At 48.4% G+C, this 16,238-nt stretch overlaps 1 protein-coding gene across 1 annotated transcript in view; it reads right to left on the bottom strand.

Moving 5' to 3' along the window:
- The window catches only part of MAST1 (microtubule associated serine/threonine kinase 1), a 419,095-nt gene that overhangs the window by 361,046 nt on the left and 41,811 nt on the right, over nt 1-16,238 (bottom strand). Inside the window, exon 2 of the mRNA XM_078689234.1 lies at nt 1,997-2,028. Coding sequence (XP_078545360.1) covers nt 1,997-2,028 — 32 coding nt within the window. The remainder of the gene's footprint in view (nt 1-1,996; nt 2,029-16,238) is intronic.

Here is a 16,238-nt window from a genome sequence, read left to right as displayed (position 1 = left end):
AAGCCTTACTTTGAAATTGAAAATTCATTTCAGATATTCTGACATGACCATAACAACAAAAAGCCGTATCAATGCCAGTTTTTGTCAAACTACACATCCTGATTCATGAATAATATCTGGAAGCATCGAATTTTCCCAAAAAGGTGTATACAGTCATTTTTGATATCACAAACATGTAAAGGGTTTCAAAACAGTCCACACCCAACCCAAACGTCATTCCAATTGAACCTGATTAAAATACCGGCAATGAGCACGTCAACGTAGAAACATTATCACTGGTGGTTCAAATTTAAATCAAATAGAGAAATTGATAAATTACTCCCATTGAGCAGACCAAGAGATATAGCATAAAATCAGGGGTGACTGAACTTCTCCATACTAAAGTCAGCTTTAAAACGTGTAAAGCACTTTGCGGCTTGCGATACCATATACAGAGCGGCACATGGCTGATTCTAGGCACCTACAAAGCCCTGAAGGACGCAATAAAGGTAGGGTATAAAAGAGATGCATAAAGTATGACCAGAAAGAAATATGTAGCATATCTCATCTCTACATAAAACATGGGCATTTGGTTAAAATGGGTTTATAGTTCATATGGATCATTTTATCCATTTTGCCAGTGATATGACCACCCCACATATTTTGCATGAGGAACATCCTCCACTAACATCCCTCGTTCATTAACCAAAGAGTATCTGCAGCTCCCCAGCAATCATTAGAGACACAAGCAAAGCTGAGTTATCATCAGAGGTACAAACTGTAGCATCATCAGCCTGTGTTACAACTTTAACAGGAACTCTTTATGTTAAGCCAAACTCGTTACATTTTCAGTTAGTGCAGGGTTCTCCAAAGTCTGTCCTGGAGGGCGGGATCCATGCCAGATTTTTAGCATATCCACATTTAGATAAATGTAGCAAAAATCAGAGCTGGACAAATGCGCAATTACCTCGGTAGAATTGAATACACTCAGAAAGCATGCCAATTTCACAAGCGGTTTGGGAGCAATACAAGCGCACCTATGGTGGCAATCATCTTCATACCTAAAGCCTGACAAGGAGGGACCAAATATGCCCCTTTGTGTCAAGAGGATCATCAATACCAGTGGAGATGTACTTGAAGCCACTACAGCTAAGACGGCAGCCATCTTAAGATGGATGGTGGTGTCCCAACCTTATTTCTGCCTAATCCATCCTGTTTGCCGAAGTCTTCTAAAATTTATTTGCATCTGTGCTAAGCCAAGATATTAGGTGATGTGATCTACACTACGAAGGAGACTCGTTTAGCAAACAAATTTAAATATGAATTACATTTCGAGATTCTGAAATCAAAGAGTGAGCAACACAACTGGACAACGTTTCTAGAATATCTAGAACCTGTATATACACGAAGGCCCTATATAGCTCAATGGAAACAACATTGTCATCCGCAATCTTCTCATTCTGCAAAACTTTACTATTGATTACCACGCATTATAGAGAAAATGTACCCTTCAGGGTGGCATAAAAAGCTGTTCGCAACATCATCACCCCATTCTCCCAGCGTTAATGGTCTACATATTTTTAAGCAAAATGGCATTAGACATCAAATGAAATCACCCTATGTCATCAGTAGGGATGTCTGAACACAGGAGTCGCTTGCCTGCACCAATTAGTTTACTGGCTAAATTCTGCAAATTCAGAGGTTGACACCATTAGAAAGCATTACATCTGCGTATGTAGTTTTCTATAGGGGTGAGAACGTCTACAGGGGCATATACAAAGACAGCAAAGGATGCATCTCAATGCTAAGTTGGCACATTACAATTTAGACAGAACGTAATAATAATGGTGTTTACCAGATACACCCTCACTCTTTTACATTTTGCAACAACCTTATGTATCACCCTTTTGGCAAACTACATAAGCAGGTGCAATGCGTTCTAATGGTGTCAGCCTCTTCATTTGCTTATAAACCTTCTCACACAAACACATACCACACCCCCCCAAATCAAACTCACCTGCTGCTTTTCCGGGGCAAGGGTAGATCCTTCTGAAAGAAAGAGAGATAGATGTCTGAGTTTAGAAGGCCACAGTCATAGAAAAGGCAGATTATGACCGATCTGCAAAATCACAGATTTAAAAGAGGGCGACCAGAGAGAATCCACAATAAGGAAGTCTAGTGCATTGGATCCACATCATGCCACAAGAACACCGCGCTATATTTGTGCCAAATCATTTTTAATCGTTTTAATGTTATTTCATAACCAAATACCAACAAGGTAATCAAGCAAACATGTAGAGAGCAGTTAACGTTTTCAAGATACCTTAATCTAAAAGTAAAAGTTTATATCAAAATAAAAGTAACTGAAACTACGGGGTGGAAGTTAAGAGGTACGTAGATGATATTGTGACATTTTCCCACGAAGTCTTTGTTATTGTAAAATAAATTATCTCTCAAGACTAAGTGGAAAATTCCATGTATCCAACATACAATGCTCAATCAAGTCCTATAATTAATGTGACAAAACCATGTTAGCAGAGAAATAATGCACTATAAAGCAATTTAACCAAATTAATATTGACCGAACACCTGCCAAATCTGCAACATTTAACATAGACCTGCAATAACACAATAATGAGCAGACGCAAAACCTTAAGATTTAGCAAATAGAATCAATAGACGGCATTTTGCCGAGCTCAGCTTCTGGTGGTGTGTGATGATAAGGGAGTGTACCCCAGTGTTTCTGCCTCAACCTTGGCAGTTGTATCTCAGGGTAGAATGCCTATAAATGTCATGTGCTGTATAGAGAGATGTTGCATTTTAATGACTGTACGTTGTGTTTCTTGCTAGAGAACCCAACAGGAGGTCATTTTTCTATGGTGGAGAAGGGTATATCAACCCTTGCTTAGACGTGCTGTAGCCACTCAATTGTGATGTTGTTCAGCTGAATAAACCTTCGCTCTCAAAGAACAATCTTGCTACAGAGTTATGATTACAAAAATTGAAGTTGCACATTTGAAGGAGAAACGTAGGCGATCCGTGTACAGGTATCGTTGGAATGTAGGATCCGCAGCAGCCATGCCAAGTAGAGGTATACCGCCCTATAAATTCCAACCTCTGTTCCTGGCCCTTAGTTGGCTGCTTTGGTAAGTGGCACATGCATAGGCCCAGTAGTTCTTTGAGAGGGACAAAAGGCTTGGGTGTGGGGAGGGGAGGAGTAAAGGTAACCAAGGAAGGACGTAATAGATACTCTGCAGCTAGGTGGCCGGTGAGAGGTGAACGGCGTGCCAGGTTTTTATTCCCCTTTTCCTTCACCACGGAATGGAAGGGCAGACTGGTGAAGGAAAAGTGTATGAGTGAGTCTGCAAAAGGGGAAGGCCCTTCCTTTCAGGTGTGAAAGTTAATTGGAGGTTACAGGTATGTATGATTGAGAATTATACCCTTATCCAGTTAATCTTACGGGCAGAGAAGATAAGTTAACTGTGCCAGGTTTCTCCCATAGAGGTTGTGAGTGCAGACATGTTTTAGGAGACACAGTTCCCCTCCAAGTGTATGAGCAGTGGGTGCCCCCACCAGAGGTCATGGGTAAGCCTAATAGGAAAGGCAAGTTAGGGGAGGCACAACCGTCTCCTGACAAAACACTATGTTGATAACAGACGGTATGCATGGGGGCGTGGCTTGGACGCCGATCGGGATGGCGGCGTGAGCTCGCTGCTCCGCGCGGAATCCCGCTAATTCTCCTGTTTTTCGGGACCCTAGGCGACCCGGAGACGACGTTCCTGCCCTCTGAAGGGTGAGGGGACTGCTGGCCGTAATCGGTGAATCGCTGGGGGACTGCTGGCCCCGAGGAGATCGAGGAAGAGGCGGCCGAGGTGTAGCCCGGGGTGTGAAGAAAATGGCGGCGAGGTGGTCGGACAGTCCCGGGCTTCGGCCCTGAGTCCGGCTGTCGCCAAGCAGAGAAGGACCCTGCACCCGGCTGCTCGCAGCACTGGGATTGGCGGCGCGACGTCCTGAGACCGGGGGACGCTGCCCGACTCACCCAGGAGATCGGGGGTTCTCGTCGGCCGCCGTCCCACGACTCATCCTCCCCCCACGGGTCCAGTGGGGGTGACGGACCGGGGCTCACCCGACTGGTCATTGTTTTTGAGACCATTGGCGGTGGCATTGCATTGCCCGGTGCCCGGTAATCAGCACGGACCCACGAGAGCGCCCGCAGTACGGGTGGCCGGACCTGTGACGCAGCACCCTAACATGGCGGCGACCGGAGGGCCGATGCCCGGGAGCCGTGAGGGGGACTCGGCGACATCGGCCCGGCTGAGTGAGAGTCCCTCCCCGGAGCTTGACCAGGAACAGCGGCTGAACCGGCGCTTGGATGCCATCCTTGAGGCGATCACCTCCACCAAGGAGGCGTTGCACAACGACATTGCCCAGGTGGCCACGGGCCTGGGGCTGCTACGCGCGGACCACGCAAAGCTGGCGGATCGGGTCAAGGAGCATGACCAACTGTTGCTGGACCTGAAGCCCTCGGTGGTGACCGCGGAGCGCAGGATTACAGACATTTTGGCCCGACTGGACACTCTAGAGCGGAGGGCGGAGGATGCCGAAGGCCGCAATAGGCGGAACAACGTACGGGTCGTGGGCCTGCCGGAACGGATTGAGGGGGAAGATGCGGTGGCCTACATGGAGAACTGGTTCCGCACTGTGGTGGCGCCGGAGGGGCTTACTCCATTTTTCACTCTGGAGCGGGCTCACCGGGTGCCCGCTCGCCCGCTGGGACTTGGCCGCCCCCCCCGACCAATGGTGGTGCGGCTCCTCCACTACAAAGACCGGGACCTCCTCATCCAGCGGGCCAGGTTGTCGGGCCCTTATGGGGTGGAGAACAGCAAAGTGACGATCTTTCCGGACTATACGCAGGCGGTCCAGAAGGCCAGGGCATCGTTCCTTGCTGTGAAGAAGGAGCTCAGGGAAGAAGGCATTCAGTACTCCTTGCTTTACCCGGCCAAGCTGCGGATTATCATGGATGGCACCACACACTTTTTCCAGACTCCGGATGAAGCTTGGCAATGGCTTGAGTCGTACAGAGCAGGGACGGACAGACCGCACCAAAGTAGGCGAGACCAACCCAAGCAGACCCGGGTGCGGCAGTCACAACGAATCAGGTCCCGTAACAGGCGCCAGCGGGAGAAGCGGGAGGCTCAAATGGCGGCGGAGAAGAGGGATGCACTCGCGGCGACGGCGGCCATTACAGGGTCACAACAGAACAGTGAAAGGGCCGGAACGGACTCGGGAGGAGAAGGCAGCAGAACAGGAGAGGATCTTTCGGAAGCAGAGAGCCAGAAGGGGCCGACAGTGACCCCACAGACCTCGGATGAAATTTTCTGCGGCTAAGATAGACTTTGGCCTAGATCGGGACTTCATGGTAGGGTGATATCCTGTTGCTGGAGGGCGGGTCGCCGGGTGGGGGAGCTGAGTGTATTGGAGGGGATGAAGGGCGGGACGCGGGCTCCGCTAGCTGGGGTCGGCGGCGACTCACCCCCCCTAGGCCCTTAAGGTCGACTGTGGTGGAGACCACAGGATAAGTGTGCGAGAAGTTGGATCAAGGTTTGGATGGGGGCGGCCATTGGGTTCGTGTGCTCTGTCCTGGGGAGTGGGGTTTGGGGTGTGTTTCAGTTTTGGGGTTGTTTGGGGGGGGGCAACTGCATTGGGGGGGTCATGGACCGTTGGAGTTTAATTCGGATTGTACGGACTTGGTATGGGGACATTACCTAATTTGAAATGCCTAACGTGGAATGTCCGGGGGCTGCGGACTATGGTGAAACGTCACAAAGTACATGCATACCTGGTACGCAGGGGGGTTCAGATAGCTATGCTCCAGGAGACTCACCTCACCAAAAAAGAGTGCGCTGCCTTGCAGAAACGATGGCGGGGCCAGGTTTTTGGCACCACTTATTCAGCGTATGCCAGGGGGGTCTTGATCTGGGTGAGGGCGGGGATACCCTTTCAGGTGTTGAATCAGGTAATGGATCCGGATGGCAGGTTTGTAGCGGTGGAGGGGAGATTATACGGACAGGATGTGGTTTTATGTTGTGTTTATGCACCGAACACGGACCAAGGCCGATACTTTGATAACCTCTCGGGGTCCTTGGCCTCTTTCCTGGCGGGTCCGATAGTGCTAGGGGGGGACTTCAATTCGATTACGGATGTGGCTCTGGATAGGTCCCATCCCCCCTTAGTAGACTCTCCTGTGCGCAGGCTGGCCGCGCACAGGAAGGACTGGCAAGACCGGTGGGGGTTGCTAGATGTCTGGAGGGAGAGGCACAGGGGAACCAGGGATTACTCCTTTTATTCCGCTCTACATGATTTACATGTCAGGATTGATTTGGTGCTCTGCGGGAGCTCCCTTGCCCCATTGATTACCCATGCTGAGTACCTTGCTAGGACGATATCCGATCATAACCCCCTGTTGGTCCATTTTCAATGGCAGAGGGAGCGCTCCGTAATACCAACATGGCGGCTTCGGCCGGAGACGCTAGAGGATTCTGTGTTCGCCGATGCGGTCCGGCAGGGCATTGACAGTTATTTCGGTGTGAATGAAGGAACAGCGACGAGCAGGTCTGTTGAATGGGATGCACTGAAAGTGGTGGTGAGAGGGGTGTGCTTGGGCAGGTTCTCGAATGCTCGAATGTCTGTGCTGAATGATTTAATGAAAGCGGAAGACACTTTGAGGGACCTGGAGCGCCGCAGGCCAACTAGGCCGGGTATACGGGCCCAGTTATTGGAAGCGAAGGAAGCGGTAGCCGCGGAGACGGAACGTTTGCGCTGCTATGATTATAGGCAGTACATTGTCAGGGCACACGCAGAGAGGGACAAGGTGGGTACCCTCTTGGCCAGATTAGCTAACCCGGAACTTAGGGGTTGCCCGGTCCTCAGCATTATTGACGCGCAGGGAGGGATGGTGTACTCTCAGGCAGCTGTATTGGACCGCTTTCGGGGTTACTATGAGGAATTGTACCGGAGTCAGCTGGGAGTGGGGGTTCAGGGCATCGTGGAATACCTGGGGGAGAGGCCGCTCCCGGTCTTGGGCGCCGACGACGCGGGGGACCTGGGTAGCCCGATCACGCTAACGGAAATTCGAGTGGCTATCAAACATATGGCCCGTAACAAGACGCCCGGGGTGGACGGACTCCCAATCGAGTTCTACCAGCAATATGTAGACGCTCTGGCGCCCAGGCTACTGGTGGTGTACGCGGAGGCCTTCGAGAAGGGGGCATTGCCTGCCTCCATGCGGGAGGCCTTGATAGTGCCACTCCTCAAGCCTGGCCGGGATGCCACGGACGTGAGGTCTTATCGCCCGCTGTCCATGCTGACGGTGGACTATAAGATCCTGAGTCGCATCCTAGCTACTAGACTGGCCCCGCACATGACGGGCCTGGTGCACAGGGATCAGGCCGGGTTTATACCCACAAGGAGCACGGCGATGAATATCCGCCGCCTGGTGGGAATAATGGACGCCATCTTGGATGGGGAGGGATCGCCGGCGGTTCTGTCCGTGGATATTGAGAAGGCCTTCGATAGTCTGGAATGGCCTTTCTTGGATGGAGTGCTGGAGCGGTTTGGCATGGGCGATGGCTTTCGGAGGTGGACGAGAGTCTTGTATAATTCGGCGACGGCGAGAGTTCGATTGGGCGGCTTGGTGTCTGCCGCGTATCCGGTTGGCAGGGGAACACGACAGGGGTGCTCTCTCTCCCCTCTGTTGTTTGCCCTGGCGATGGAACCCTTAGCGGTCCATGCGAGGTCGGGCGATCGATATGCGGGAATAGTGAGTGACGGGCGGTGGCATCACATATCGCTCTATGCGGATGACCTGCTCCTGTACCTAGCTGACACTTCGGGGGCACTGGTTGGAGCGATGGATCTGCTGTCCGAGTTCGGCCGATTGTCAGGCCTTACGGTCAATTGGGCAAAGACCTGCGTGTTTCCACTGAGAGCGGGATCTCCAGCCCCTAGTAGCGACCTGGGTGTGGCGTGGGAACCCTCTTGCATCACCTACTTGGGTGTCCGCATTTACCACTCGGCTGCTGACCTGTTGGAGGGTAACATTGGCCGTTGTGTCCGGTCGCTACGGGGCAGCTTGTCTTTCTGGTCGACCCTCCCGCTGACAGTCCTGGGCAGGATAGCATTGTTGAAAATGGTGGCGCTCCCCCGCTTCCTTTATTATTTCCGAACGCTACCTGTCTGGATTCCCCAGGGGGTGTTTAGGGACCTGCGGTCAATGATTATTGGCTTTCTATGGGGGCATGGCCGACGCAGGATAGCCTTGAGCACGCTACTTCGCCCCAAGCTGGAGGGGGGCATGGCCGTACCCGACCTTGAGCTGTATTATTTAGCGGCGCAGTTGCAGGTCCTTACGCAGAACGTGGCCAGGGTGTTCCGGGGGCTGGAGGAGGACCGGGGTCGGGGGATACGGCGCCATGTGCTGTCGTACATTATTATGCAGCAACGGCTCGAATTACGGGCCCTCACCATGGAGGAGCGGACGCTTCGGCTGTGCTGGCAGAGGAGCCTCCGGAGGGCGAGGGCCTCGCGGCCTTATGCCCCGGAGATCCCGATTGGGATGTTGACAGCTCTGCCGCACGGAGGGGATTGGTCCCCGTTGATGGAGTGGGAGGCCGCGGGGCTACAGGTGGTGGGTGACTTGTATATAGATGGGGCGTTGGCACCGTTCGACGTGCTCCGGGACCAGTTCGGACTACCTGAAGGGGGCTTCCTGCTACACGCGGCTGTAGTGTCTACCATGCAAAAGCACTGGAAGGAGGGGCTCCTGGAACCTGCGACGACTATGGCGTGCCAATATGTGGTGATGGCGGCTGGTACCTTCAAAGCTGTGACGTGCCTCCATAATAGGATGCTGCACGACGGGCTGGAACCACTCCATGGGCTCAAAGCTAAATGGGAGGGGAGCATTGGCCGGCCCATACCGGATACGGCATGGGGCCATATCCTGCGACGCACGTGGAAGGGCACCAGGAACGCGCGCTTTCAGCAGGTTCATTTTTATGTGCTCCATAGGGCCTATCTAACTCCGGAGAAACTACAGCGGCACTTTCGGGTGCCGGATGCCTGTTGCCCCCGGTGCTCGTCCCTTGGGGCGGACATGGACCACTTGTTTTGGGGGTGTCCACAACTGGGAACTTATTGGGCTGAGGTAGGGGAACTCCTGAATGAAGTGACTGACAGGGAGGTAGACTTCGACATGGCGACGTGCCTCTTGCTCTGGTTCCCGCATACTAAGCACACCAAGGTGACCAGTAAATTCATAGATCTGGGTCTGATATTGGCTCAAAGGGAAATATCGTGGCACTGGAAGGCCAGGGGGGGTCCCTCACTACGTAGATGGAAGAATGAGTTGCTGAGATGGTCTGACTGCGAGAGCGTGCTCCGGATGAAGCAAGCGGTGAAGCTGGGGAATGAGAAGGCTCTGGATGCGGCCCGTGCGTGGGAGTTAGTGGTACAGGCTCTGCGTGATGCTTTGGTTGTGGATGTGGACGGCGAGAACTAAGCCGCTGGACACCGCAGGGCGAACACAGCAGTATGTCATTCAGCACTGTAGTGGAACCATCCAATTCGGTGGAGCGATGCGCACACCTTTGCAGTTGCCAAGGGGGGGGGGGCGTTGGGGGGATTAGTTGTAGAGGGGTTTGGGGGGGGCCGGAAGCCATTGAAGGGTTGCTGGTGGGGGCCTGGAATTACTGGGACAGGGGGTATTGAGTGGCGGGAGGCCTGATTGGGTGGGACGGCCTGGTACGAAGGCCCATATAGCCTTGGGCAGGCCCCGATGGGGGCAACTACGTTGATACCATGGGGATGGCTGACGGGAATGTTGTTGCGGGTGGGGGGGTAAACGCAGATACGTAAATCGACCTTCTGCCGGGGTCCCAATGGGACGTACACTATGCTGTGCTCCTCCAGAGCGAATTGATGTGCCGCCCGGCCTCCGGGATGCGGGCTGAATGGCTGTGTACAACCGTGAACTGTTATTGGACGGGGGGGCCCGCAAGTGCACTGGCTGTTTCCTTTACCTGCTGTTTATAACTCTGCAATAAAAATATATTTAAAAAAAAAAAAAAAAAAAAAAACAGACGGTATGCATACTTGATTATGTTTGAAAGAAGAGCATGAGCTTATCAAAAAGAATCGGAAATTGTGATTTCCCAACAATGGTTTATTGGAAGTAAAATACTTGCAATATTTGAGATGTATAAAGGAACAAACGAAGTCATCTCTGCAGAGGTGGAGGCACTTAATGATAAAGCATTGAAAGCAAGGTAAAGGGTCAGGTGTGCAAGGTACTGAATGGTATGAGGCAGGCAGATTTGTGGAAGCAAAAATAGTGCTGCCCAGAGGATGTTCTGCAAGAAACTGGACTGTCCCCCTCCGTGGTGAAGCATACATTGTACATACAACGGAAGAGGTGAGGAATGTACATGAAAGGGCAGAACAGGAGGAGAGGCACGGATGGGTGAAACGGGGTTACAGATGCAATGGGGAAGGTGTGTGGGTGGATTCAGGAGAAAGGGTGGCATTGTCGAACACTTTGCTGGCAGAGATAGCCAAACTATTCCGTAGGTCCACTCAGGAGTGAGGGAGTGCAATGACAGCCCATTTTCAGAAAAGGTGGTCAAATGAAAAATTTTGGAAGGTTTCTCTCGATTACTGTGTCAGCAAAATAATGTAGGGAAAGGAACTGTGTCTATGAACATCCACTACCCATTAGCCTATGGACTGTTTTTGAGACTGTAGATTAATTTTTCGTGAATTGTTTCCTACTGGGGGCTACCGATTTGCCCTTTTGTATGTTCTCGAAGTGGGTGGGGGTGTAATTCAATGACTGTGTCCAAAGCTGCTACTCAGAGTACTTATTCTGTGGTATGGAGTACTAATGTACCTAAAAAGTGATCAAGGAGGGCACTTTCAGAATGAGATCATGAAGCTAATTTGTGAGGCTGTAGGCATTACCCAAAGACTGCACTGTGCATATCACTCACAATCCTCATGCCTGGTGGAGAGACTGAATCATGTGATAAAAAATAAATGCAAAAATGTGAGCTTCTATCACACTGAAGTGGTCTGATGCCCTGTATTAAAAGTGAAATCAAGAGTAACCAAGTATTCAATGCCTAAAGATGTGCAATGTAGGTTATCTAAATAGGAGTGGAAACTCTTAGCAGATTAAGAAAATGACACTATACACCACTGGCATAAGCAAGCAGGGGTATTACGATATCACAATAAATAGGTTTCCAGGGATAATGGTTCATTACTGACACCACCAGCCCTAAATCTTTGGTGTAAAAAAACATGAATGCTTTGCATAGCTCACAAGGGAATTACGACTGTAGGTGAGAGCAATTGCACGCATATTTTCAAGACGCCTAAGAGTTTTATGTGTCACAATAGCAGAGGAAACTATTTGTATCATGTTTGTGGAAGAAAAGCTCACTTTTATTGCCTAATGAATTGAGTGGTTCTTGCTATTTAACCCTGGTGTCTCTTAATGTATAACATATCAAACATTTGAGCAATATCACTTTCTAACATCAGAGAAGGAATGTAGGAAAGATACACTTGATATATTTTTAGCGATGATTCCTCCAATCGGGGTCAAATTGAATATTGTAAAATTAAGGATACAATCCCAATTGATTGAGAAGTTTGCCAATGATATAGCTGCTGCTTTTTCTAATATCACTGAAGAGATGACTGCGATGAGCAGCATGATCAATGAGAACAGAATGGCTTAAGATTTGACCAAGGGTAAAGAAGGAGGGCTGTGTAAAGTCATAAATACTCAATGTTGCACATTAATTCTTGTTAAAACTAGAAATGTTTAGGACCTCATCCCTTAGGTTTTAAAGGTTTCATGAGAAGAGACCAAAATGTGTAGGCCAGGTTTCTGGGAGAAGCTGGTAGATAGGCTAGGTATTTGGGGCAAAGCCGATTTGGGGACTTTTAGGGGCCACAGTTCGAGATATTCTGTTTTTTTGTCTTAACATGTGCATGGCCTAGCTGGTGTTCTTTGTCCCTGAATGGGGGGAGCACTTGTAGAGTTTCCGAGCATTATAAGCAGGGGTTTGAGGACCAGGAAGTAGAATTTGAAAAGAAGTATGAGTTCCAACTGGAGGTTAGAATCCTGAACGACACTGAATGGTAAGTGAATGTTGGCATTTAAGAGCCAAAAGAAGGGAATTGTGATTGTGTAATCCAAAGATAATGAATCCCGACTGACTCCATTTTGCTTAGATCAAGTGAAACTCAGCACAAACTTAAAAATTTGACAAATACAATCAATAGACGGTATTTTGCAGAGCTCTGCTTCTGGTGGTGTGGGATGATACGGGAGTTTTCACAGTATTTCTGTCCCAGCCTTGGTAGCTGCATCTCAAGACTGAATTCATGGTGGGTAAATGCTTTATAATGATATCTGCTGTACAAGGAGATATTGAATTTCTAATGAATGTGCATTTTCAATGAATGTACACAGTCTTTCTTATTTGAGAACCCAACTGGTTTGTAACTTTTCGAAGCTGAAGAAGGGTAAATTTACCCGGGCTTAGAGATTACGTGTTAGACATGCTGTAGCCACTCAGTTCGGGATGTTGTTCAGCTAAATAAACCTTTACTCTCAAAGAAAACTCCTGCTATAGAGTTTTATTTAAGAATTGCACATTGACACTATAGTATCTTCAACAATTAAGGTTTAATACATGAATACCACACTCTAGTGTACAATGTTTACAGTATTAACATGCCATTATGATAATATATTGTATCCGGTTATCCCATTGATAAGTGTACACAGTGCCTGATGCCAACAGATGAAGATGCTGTTTGTGAATGGTTAACTGTTGAGACAGACGTTCACTTCGAGTCATCGCTACCCTGCCACTTTGGGGAACAGAGCAACAAAGTAGAAATGCTAGGCACAGTCAGAACAAAGCTCCCATTTCCATATATGGAGTCCTCAATTCACCTCCATTTGTTCGAATCAGAAGTGGTGGGATTCTGATATCACTGCATTTCTAAACAGCTCCTAAGTACAGAAGAGATGTTAAGACCACCCGGAACAATGCCCCCAAACAAGAGAAATCGTACAAAAAAAGTTATGTTTGTGAACATTCAGGCCTTCGAAGTAGCTCTTTCCTATCAATCTGTGGAGATGTTCGTCCATAGGCACGCATGGCCATGAGGACTACCTGGGTACTTTCAGTCCACCTACCTATCTAGCCTTCTTGAGCCGGCTAGTTGGAGAGAGGGTCTAGAAGGTGAGAGATATTAGCTGAAGGAAGCATAAGGAAGAATGAAATAAGAAATCACATAGATTACTATATCACACCCACCACTGGCTTCTACTACTTTAGACTCACAAAACTAGATTGGCAAGCAGTGTAGGTACAAGAAGGAAGGAAGACAGTTTGCAAGAGCAAGCATGCTCCTACGAAATTTCAAGTCAAGTTGTATTTCTTAAGGGATGATACACATAAAAAGATGCTTGCATAAGATGCATTCTGTAGCCCCAATGTCTGCCCTTCAAAAGTCATTGATCGGCCCATGGAAGAGAAACAGCACCAATGTCACCCTTCCTCTGACAGCCTGGACATAGAGCTGATCTGGATCAGTGAGTGATATTTGAACAAATGTATTATTTACAGACAGGATGTCGAATGTCGCATTTTCAAGTGTGTTTGGTCTCAGCGATAAAACCACATCAGGCTAGGAAGAACAGTGAAACTGGAGCTCACTGGCTATATTGGGCACACGGGAGTCACACGCTGTGGGTGGGAATGGCCACTGCTGGAGAGACGGATGAGGATGAAGAGCAGAAAAAAAGACGAGATGCAGGGCCTAGGCCGTGCTCATAAAACCAAAGCCAAAATATCTCCAAGTAGATAATAATAGCCAAATACTCTGTCATGACACAGTTTCCAGGACGCATTGTCTACTGGAAAAAAAGGTAACTACGGTGAGTGAACAATGTTGAAGTTTACGTCCAGAGCAAGGCACCTGCACATTATAAGACACACCACGTTGACTTTCAACAACTGAACAAACACCTTCTGGTTCCTCTATGGAGTGGCACCATGTTCTACAAAATCAGGATTGTGTACATTACTAAAGAAATACACATCAGGATTGGTCTGCCAACCCAAGTTGGGGTTCTTGTAAATAAAAGTATAGCGTGCCCACCTTCTGCGCTTCCAGAACATTATTCCAGGCTCTAATATCTGCCTTTTTAATTTTTTCCATTTTACTGCGCTTTTCACTTTGTATTTTTTTGACAAAGAAGCAACGTACATGTACCGGAACACCACAAATCTAAAACAAATCATACATTCTCTCCCATTCATTACTCACAAAAGCAATGTACACTGTATATGACTTTGTTTTAGGACCTGTGAAATTCTTGCAGAACACCTGGGAAGTATGGGCGTGTTCCCACTATTTGCAAAGAAATATATCGAATCTCCAAAATGTTAAAAATCCCAGGGGCATATTACCAAGCAATAGCGATAATTATCGCTATTGCTTGGTTAGAGACAAAAATTTACCGCTGAGCTGCGGCGATTTTTATCGCAAATAAACCTTGGTATTACCAAGGTTTATCGCAAATGCGATAAAAATCGGCCGCAATGAATGAATATCGCTGAAAAGTCAGCGATATTCATGCATTACCGAACTAATGCTCTTAGCCATGTTATCCACCTCCCATTGGATAACATGGCTAAGAACTGCTCAGGGCAGGTGTTAGCTTTTGGAGATATTCGCGCTTAGCGCGAATATCTCCATAAGTTGGTAATAGGAGATATCGATGTTAGCGACGGTTTCCAGTCGCTAACATCTTGGCACGCCCACTTTGCATGTCATTAGTGATAAATATCACTGACATGCAAAGTGGGGCCCAAGATGGTCGCTATCTCCTACTAGCTGTCGCTAACTGGTGTTAGCGAGAGCTAGGTAATAGGGAGATAATTTTATCTCCGCTTTCTTGGCTTTTAAAGCCAAAAAAGCGGAGATAAACCCCCTTGATAATATGCCCCCCAGTGCTTTCATTTATCGTCCAACTAACTTGGAGTAATCACAAGTCCTAATATCGGGGACTCTGATACGTATTGAGCATTCCATAGTTCCCATCGTGTACAGAAGTGTAAGTTAGTGCTCCTTTCCATCGTGAATGTCCAGTAATTCGTAAGAAAGCGCCATACCTAGTTTCAATACCGATACACGCTTGCAAGAAAATATTAAACACGTCTGAGATCAGTTCGAAAACGTGTGGCCAACATAGGCGAAGAAAACGGCTGCATAGCCAGTGCCAATGGGTAACAGTTTCAGGTCTTCTCTGGGCAGAATAATCGCATGGTAGAACAAACACTTTGTGCGGGGAAAACTAAGCCTGGGCATAAGAGGTGAAAAAACAAACTACCTGATGATCAAATATTTAGACCTTTGCTAAACTACGTCACGTAAAAAAAACGTAAACTTTCACAAACCCCTTTGGTCCTCATTTTGAGTGGCCCGGTAGTTGGTGCAATAGATGTCGCTTATTTTAAAACCTGAGTTATAACTTATTGGGTATGATAAATACCACTAAATGATGAGGTTCTGGTGGATCATGTAGGTGTTTTTTCTTACCGCACCAAAATCTGCATTCTCCCGTAACAATCGGGCATTATAACCCCATTAAATATCACAGGTTTGACCTGTCAATATTTATCACCAAACTCATAATTGGGATATGTGCCGAATTTAGAGCAGTTATTCCCTACTCACTCGTCATTTCTCCCTGACTACTGAAAACAAAGGTGCCACTGAAGTGCAGGCGCGCGCCACCTAGTGTGGGCCACCCGCAGGGTAGTCAATGGTAATCAGTGGGCTTTCAGTACCATGGACAACAAATTCTCTGTTCTTTATTGTCGTTTCTTCCTAATGTTATCCTAGCTAGAAGTCGATTTTCCAGCAGGAAAAAAAACAATTGCCTCCTTGTTTTTGGGGCTGAAGACCCTCTGAGTGTCCATCAGTTTTAGAAATTTGAAGAATATATGGTTGAAGAAATAAGGTAAATGGTCCGGAAGCTGTGCCGGAGGCCATCTTCTATCATGAGCAGGGCCGGCTTTAGCTTTGGTAGGGCCCGGTGCAACCATCATTTTTGGCACTCCCACACCCCATGACCTACTCCTCGGATTCTCCCACTACAACGGGCTAAA

Source organism: Lissotriton helveticus, chromosome 1_1 (genome assembly GCF_964261635.1).
Source record: "Lissotriton helveticus chromosome 1_1, aLisHel1.1, whole genome shotgun sequence".
In the NCBI taxonomy this organism is placed as follows: Eukaryota; Metazoa; Chordata; class Amphibia; order Caudata; family Salamandridae; genus Lissotriton; species Lissotriton helveticus.
The sequence above is the reverse complement of the archived record's forward strand: the minus strand, read 5'-3'. Positions and strand labels throughout refer to the sequence as shown.